Here is a 6514-nt window from a genome sequence, read left to right as displayed (position 1 = left end):
GCTCCGGGCCGTGGGGCGCCAGCGGCCGGAGGGTTCCGCGCTTGGACCCCGAGGCGAAGGCTGGCCGGGACGGTCGGAGGGAAACGGGGGTGTATGCGCTGGGCGCGGGGACTTCGGTGAACGCTTTTCATTGCTCCACAAAACGCCAGACGAGGAGCGTTGCACCTTGCTGGGCCACTAAGCACACAGGCAACCCTGCTTTATGTCCCCAAAGGTCGCTCGGGAGCGCACCTGGCACCTGGGCTGCTTCATGGGGGCCGCCCGTTGTGAGCAGACCTCGGGCACCATCTGACTGTCCTGCGGGGAAAGGGCGCGGCCGGCTGCCTGGCTGCACAGGGAAAGGTCAGCCTCACCTGTCCGCGAACCGCCTTCCAGGGAGGAGGTCAGGACCACAGCCTCAGAGCATTGGTGGCCTGGGAAATGACCTCAGACGTCCATGTGTAACCTCCTGATGTCCAGCGAGTGCCAGGGCGCAAGGGGGTGGGGCACGGCCATACTAGTGCCATCCGCATGGCAGTCTTGCAAGCTGAGCCACAGACTCCTGGATGGTCTCCACTGAGGGTCCCGGCTCCCGGCCAAACCCCAGCCAGACCACTGCACCTGCTATTTCTTCAGCTCAGACTTCAGGCTGCCAGTCATGTTGGACTGTTCACACGTGAGGGGCTCCGGCCCAGGGGCCAGTGACATAGCTGTGTCCCGCTTCCTCCAGCAGCAGGCCTTGGGAGGCTTTACAGAAAGCTGTCTGAACCTGGTGCCCAGGGGTGAGGGTATGGCTGAGCCCCTGACAACTCTCCTTGTGCAGGGTAGAGACGATGCCCAAGCTACAGGGCTTCGAGTTCTGGAGCCGCACCCTGCGGGGGGCCCGCCACGTGGTGGCCCCCATGGTGGACCAGAGTGAGCTGGCCTGGAGGCTGCTGAGCCGTCGCCACGGAGCACAGCTCTGCTACACTCCTATGCTGCATGCCCAGGTCTTCGTGCGAGATGCCAACTACCGGGAGGAGAACCTCTACTGCGAGGTGTGCCCCGAGGACAGGCCTCTCATCGTGCAGGTGGGCCCCGTGGCTGCGGTGGGGGAGGGCCTGCACCTGGAGCCTTCGTGTGGGGGAGTGGCTCTGCCCCTGGGCACTCAGGTCGAGTGCTGCTTGCCCATCTTCGCTAGTTCTGTGCCAACGACCCCGAGGTGTTTGTGCGGGCTGCTCTCCTGGCTCAGGACTACTGCGACGCCATCGACCTCAACTTGGGCTGCCCTCAGATGATTGCCAAGAGGGGTGAGCACAGGCCTGGCCGGGAGCGGGGTGCCTCAGCAAGCGGCCTGTCGCCATGGCATAGCTTAGCATCAGGGCAGTCAGAGGTGCCTTTGGGATCGGCACTGGCCCCCAGGGGAGGGGGGACAGGCAGGTGGCTTCCTGCTGTGTCAGGGTCAAGCGAATAGGGTACCCCCACCCAGGGGGTGTCCTGGGGCACACATCGTTCTCAGTGTGATTAGGGCCCTCACCCCACCCTTGTCCCTAGTGCTGCGAATGCCTCTGATCCTTTGACCCAGCGTGCACCTGACCCTCCCAAGGGGACCCAGCTGGGTGGCACAGGAGAAGCAGCCCTCCCCTGCAGCCTGGTGCACCATACCTCCTGTGGGCCCAGAGAGCTCACTCGCCTGACCACCGGGATGGAGCAAGCAGGGGGAGGGGGCTCCAGGAGGGCCACTGGGCTGGTGACCTCTGCCGGCCACCTGGCACCTGGCTAGCATGGCATGTCCTCCACAGGCCACTACGGCGCCTTCTTGCAGGAGGAGTGGGACTTGCTTGAGAGAATGAGTGAGTGACTGAGTGCAGCCTCAGGCCTTGGGCTGCCTGGGTGATGGGGGACAGGGCAGCCTGGGTGGGGGGGTCTTCTGTGGGATACGGTTGCACTGGCCGGGACCCCCTGGCAAGCCTCTCCTCCCAGGGGAGCAGGGCCATGGAAGAGGTCTGAGCCTTGTCAGCTGTCCCCCCGGAACTGGGCAGTGAGTGCCAGCAGACAGTGCCCCCCAGCTCCCCTGGTTCTCTCCCGCCCTGGGACAGAGCCTGAACCCTAGCTGCCCCCAGAGGAGGCTGGCTGCCCCCTGCCGGTCCAGGCCTGGCCAAGCAATAAGAAAGGTTGGCCCTACTAGAAGCCCTGCCCCTGCCCACCGCCTTTCAGAGGTGCCTCTCCCTGCCTGCAGTCCTGCTGGCCCACGAGAAGTTGGCGGTTCCCATTACCTGCAAAATCCGCGTCTTCCCAGACATTGACAAGACCGTGCGCTACGCCCAGATGCTGGAGAAAGCCGGCTGCCAGGTGGGCCTGGGGCTGGCTGCCCGCCTGGGGTCCCTGCCTTGGTGGTGGGGATCCTGCCACCTGGGGAAGGGGCACTGACACAGAGGCACTTACCTGGCCCCACATCCCGTGCCAGCTACTGACAGTGCATGGGCGCACCAAAGAGCAGAAGGGACCCTTGCCGGGTCCTGCCTCCTGGGACCATATCCGGGCGGTGCGGTGAGTCTGGGGACAATGTCCAGAGGGCCTGCCGAGTGGGGAGGGGCCCTGAACCTCCCAGTAGCACATCTGTGTGGTGAGTCTCGCGGGGAGGCGGGTTGGGTGCTGCGGGCAGGCAGGGGCCCTGAGCTGCTGGCCCACAGGAAGGCTGTGAGCATCCCCGTGTTTGCCAACGGGAACATCCAGTGCTTGGGGGACGTGCAGCGCTGCCTGCAGGACACAGGGGCCCAGGGCGTCATGAGCGCAGGTGAGCGAGCCCAGGTGGGGGTGCAGGTGAGGGATGATGGGAGTCATGAGCACAGGTGGGTGGGGGTGACGGAGTCATCTGTGCCTCACCCCCATAGAGGGCAACCTGCACAACCCTGCGCTGTTCGAGGGCCGCAGCCCTGCCGTATGGGAGCTGGCCGAGGAGTACCTGGAGCTGGTGCATCAGCACCCCTGCCCCCTCTCCTACGTCCGCGCCCACCTCTTCAAGCTGTGGCACCACACGTGAGTGCCACCCCACTGAGACCCTGGAAAGAAGGGAGGGCGGACTGTGGATGAGGGACCCGACGTGAGTCTGCCCCAGGCTGCAGGTGCACCAGCAGTTCCGAGAGGAGCTGGCCAAGGCGAAGACCCTGGAGGATGCCGCTGCGGTCAGCCGGGCACTTAGGCTGCGGTGCCAGGCAGGTACTGGGTGGGGTGGGGTGTGGCAGTGCTCCTAAGGCTATGACTGACAGGGGGCCTCTTGGTCCTCACAGGAGGACATGGCCAAGCAGGAGGGGGAGAAGCCCGTGGACGGCCTGCCTCTCTTCCACTGGGTCTGCCAGCCCTACGTCCGGTCAGGGTGAGCCCTCCTCCAGCTGCTAGGACCAGGCCTCTCAGGAGATGTGGCAGGAAGGGTGAAGGGGCTGGGCCCTCTGCTGCCCACCCTGAGTTCTAGGCCCAGGACTCTGGCCCCGGCATCTGGGACCTGCAGAAAGTTGCCGGCCTGACTTCTGGGGACACGGCGTAGGCTCTCCGATGGGGTGGCTTGGTTCTTGGGAGCAGGAGGGTGGCCCCGAGCTTCCTTGGGCCCTTGCTCTCTCGCTGGAGGCCTGGCCTTCAGCTTCTGCGGGGGACCCTCCAGCCCCACCCAAGACCTGACTGGGTCCAAGCGCCTTGCCGGCAGCCCTAGTCCCTCCCTCCAGGCCCAGGGAGGGAAGCAGGGAGCCCAGCGGGGCACGCAGCAAAAGGGCCCTGGAAGAGGAGGAGGAGGCAGGGGGCCGCCCGGAGCTGCTGTCCAAGAAGCAGCAGAAGAAGAAGTTGAGGAACCCTCACAAGACCTTCGACCCCTCCCTCAAGCGTAGGTGTCCAGGGAAGGGGGTGGGCTAGGTCAACCCCGTGGGGCTGCTTGCCCCAGCTTGGTCACGTGGCACCTGGGACCCTGTGGCAGCCCCATGACCTTCCTGGGCCATCGGGGCTGTAAATCGTGATCCCTGTCGGGAGGGTACCCAGAACAGTCGGGGGGAGGTCTGGCTCCACCAAAGCCCTCTTCTTCCCGCAGCCAAGTACGCCACATGTGATCAGTGTGGAAACCCCAAGGTGAGCGGTCCCTGGCCTGATCCATCACCTCGCTCCTGAAGGCAGACGCCCTCTGGGCTGCCCCCGCCCCTCCTGCGCTGGGAATCACGGACTTGAGGTCTCTCTGTGCCCAGGGAAACCGGTGCGTGTTCAGCCTGTGCCGGGGCTGCTGCAAGAAGAGCGCCTTCAAAGCACTGGCGGACTGCCCAGGTGAGGGTGCCCTGCGAGCCGAGCCACCACCCCCTTGGCTGGTGCTAGGCTCCTGGGACAGAGCCAGGCATGCATCCATCTCCCCCCACCCCCAAGGTCATGGGCTGCTGTTCAAGACCAAATTGGAGAAGTCCCTGGCCTGGAAGGGTGACAGGCCCCAGCTGCAGGAGCCGCCCCCGTCCGGGCCTGAGGAACCAGGCAGCTGCCCTGAAGTTGTGGGCAGTGGTGTGGCCTGAGACCGGCTGGTGCCAGGACACAGCCCCAAGCACACGCCTTTACTCAGGGATCTCCTGCTATTGAACGAGACAAGCTGACCGGATGCCCCTTCCAGTGGGGCCTGGGGACATTGGTGGGCAGCCCCGCCTGAGTGTGCTGGACGTGAATAATAAAGACTGCCAGTGCCACACAACTGCAGAAGCGGAGCATGTTCCTGCTGCTGCCCCTCTGAGACCAGCCCCACCCGAGGGCAGCAGTTAGGGGCTGAGTCAGGTCACGTCTCTAGCGGGCTCTTTAATGGGCTGAAATGCAACAATAGAGTCACCCCGCAGCTGCAAGAGAGGTGGGGACCAGCGCAGCACCAGGCGCAGGGTCCAGCGGGCGGCTTCACATATTGGAGGTCATCCGGGACTGGCTGTTGGCTGGTGTCAGCTCCCCCTGGCTCCCTTCGCGTGGCGGTGACTGCGGGCAGGTAGGAGGGGTGCGGGCCGGGCTCAGTGTCTGGCCCCGCCCCTGCACCGGCCCCGCCCTTGCACCGGCCCCGCCCACCTTGACGTGGATCTGGTTGCGCAGCACAGCCGCGCGCAGGATCATGGCCTTGGCGCGGCGCTGGAACTCCTTGCCCATCAGCAGGGACTTCTCGAAGGTGGTGCTGCGCTGGTCCACATCCCGCGCATGCAGGATCTGCAGGAGCACAGGGCTCAGCAGGACGGGGCCCAGGGGGCCCCCCTTCCCCCAGAGCCAGGGCACACCTTGCTATGAGAGTCGATCCTGGCATTGATGAGTCCCTCCAGGATCAGCTGGGTCAGCTCGTCCTCCAGCGCGGCCACTGTGGTGTTGAAGGCAGTGGCCATCTTGCGCATGTCAGCAGACACATAGGGGCTGAAATACTGCGGGGAGGGGGACAAAAAACTGTGGCCCATGTGCACCACGGCCCACCCACCCACACCGGTTGCTGGCCCCGCCCCGCCCCGCCCCCTGCACCTACCTGGATGAGGGCTCGGTTCCGAATCTGAGTGTAGAGGGTCCTGACGTGGGGGGCCAGGTACATGTCCAATAGCAGGTTGTCCTGGGGTGCAAGGCTGGTCAGGGGTGCCTGCTGCCAGTACCCCTGGGGGCAAACCACTCCTCCCCCAGCCGGCCCCTCACCTTCATCTCGTCCAGCATCTTGAGGCACGAGGCGTACTTGGACTCGTAGAACTTGAAGATGATGTCGCGGACCTGGGGCTCCAGCTCCAGGAACAGCTTGAAGGAGCTGCAGGGCCAGAGTCCTCAGTGCAGCCCCCTGCAGTGGCCCCCCACCTGCCCCCTTCCCAGAGCAGACCCCAGAGGCCTCCCTGACCTGCTAGCAATGACGTTGCGCTGCAGCTCCTGGCGGTCAAAGGTGGCCAGGGCACACAGGCCCCCATAGACGGCCACGTTGCTGGGAGACAGCAGCTGAGGGCGAGAAGGTGGGGCCAGCAGGGATGAGGCCCCGGTCCAGCTGGGCTGGGTAGACAGCCAGCTCAGCCTCCAGGGCCCACCCCCAGCTCCTTACCTCAGGGAAGTCGCAGTGGTCGAAGGAGGCCAGCAGGAAGCACTTGGCAGCCTGCTTGTACTTGCGGGCAGCCAGCTCAGCCAGGCCTGGGGGCAGAGGGCAGGCAGAGCCGTAGGGAGGCCACTGAGTCAAAGACACACACACTTACACACCACACACACGCAGCCTTGCCTCAACCTTGGTGACAGGAGTGATCACGAGAAATAGCGCCACCATGTGACCGAGGGATCTGAGGGACGTGTGGGCAGGGTGACCCTGCACCTTGCAAGGACCACCAGCTAGCCCCTTACCTGCAGCACACTTGAGCTTGGTCAGGATGGCCTGGGTCTGGCTGTCCCTCTCCCCCCGCTGCTGCAGAGGAAGGTCACACACGTGAGTGAGGTGTCCTCACTCTGCGTCCCCACCCCCTCCACACACCTGGACGGGTGGGCGGGCGCTCCTTACCTCCGCAATCTCGGGGGTGGACTCAGCCTTGCTGACGTAGCTCAGCACGTGAGACCA

General features: G+C 65.1%; 2 protein-coding genes across 7 annotated transcripts in view; one reads left to right on the top strand and one right to left on the bottom strand.

Moving 5' to 3' along the window:
- Positions 1-47: 47 nt before the first annotated feature.
- Positions 48-4669, top strand: DUS1L (dihydrouridine synthase 1 like). 6 transcript variants are annotated; one of them, XM_045299544.1, is made up of 14 exons: positions 48-342; positions 803-1049; positions 1160-1268; positions 1761-1811; positions 2198-2310; positions 2426-2508; positions 2652-2755; positions 2853-2997; positions 3084-3177; positions 3249-3334; positions 3678-3832; positions 4034-4071; positions 4185-4260; positions 4357-4669. In XM_045299544.1, the coding sequence occupies exons 2-14, from the start codon at positions 813-815 to the stop codon at positions 4494-4496; spliced, it is 1431 nt and encodes a 476-aa protein (XP_045155479.1). In that variant the 5' UTR covers positions 48-342; positions 803-812; the 3' UTR covers positions 4497-4669. The 6 variants fall into 6 exon arrangements, with proteins under 6 accessions (XP_045155479.1, XP_045155480.1, XP_045155476.1 ...); XM_045299541.1 differs by having other exon boundaries at positions 49-342; positions 3077-3173; XM_045299543.1 differs by having other exon boundaries at positions 49-382; positions 3077-3173.
- An 81-nt stretch (positions 4670-4750) lies between these two features.
- The window catches only part of GPS1 (G protein pathway suppressor 1), a 3622-nt gene continuing 1858 nt past the window's right edge, over positions 4751-6514 (bottom strand). The window contains exons 4-12 of the mRNA XM_004709216.4: positions 6458-6509; positions 6304-6364; positions 6014-6099; positions 5819-5913; positions 5626-5731; positions 5465-5545; positions 5229-5366; positions 5026-5160; positions 4751-4938 (exon numbers count right to left, since the gene is read on the bottom strand). Coding sequence (XP_004709273.1) covers positions 4864-4938; positions 5026-5160; positions 5229-5366; positions 5465-5545; positions 5626-5731; positions 5819-5913; positions 6014-6099; positions 6304-6364; positions 6458-6509 — 829 coding nt within the window. The 3' untranslated portion in view covers positions 4751-4863. The remainder of the gene's footprint in view (positions 4939-5025; positions 5161-5228; positions 5367-5464; positions 5546-5625; positions 5732-5818; positions 5914-6013; positions 6100-6303; positions 6365-6457; positions 6510-6514) is intronic.

Source organism: Echinops telfairi, unplaced genomic scaffold (assembly GCF_000313985.2).
Source record: "Echinops telfairi isolate 266 unplaced genomic scaffold, ASM31398v2 ScPeMD7_7458;HRSCAF=8496, whole genome shotgun sequence".
Classification (NCBI taxonomy): domain Eukaryota; kingdom Metazoa; phylum Chordata; class Mammalia; order Afrosoricida; family Tenrecidae; genus Echinops; species Echinops telfairi.
The sequence above is the reverse complement of the archived record's forward strand: the minus strand, read 5'-3'. Positions and strand labels throughout refer to the sequence as shown.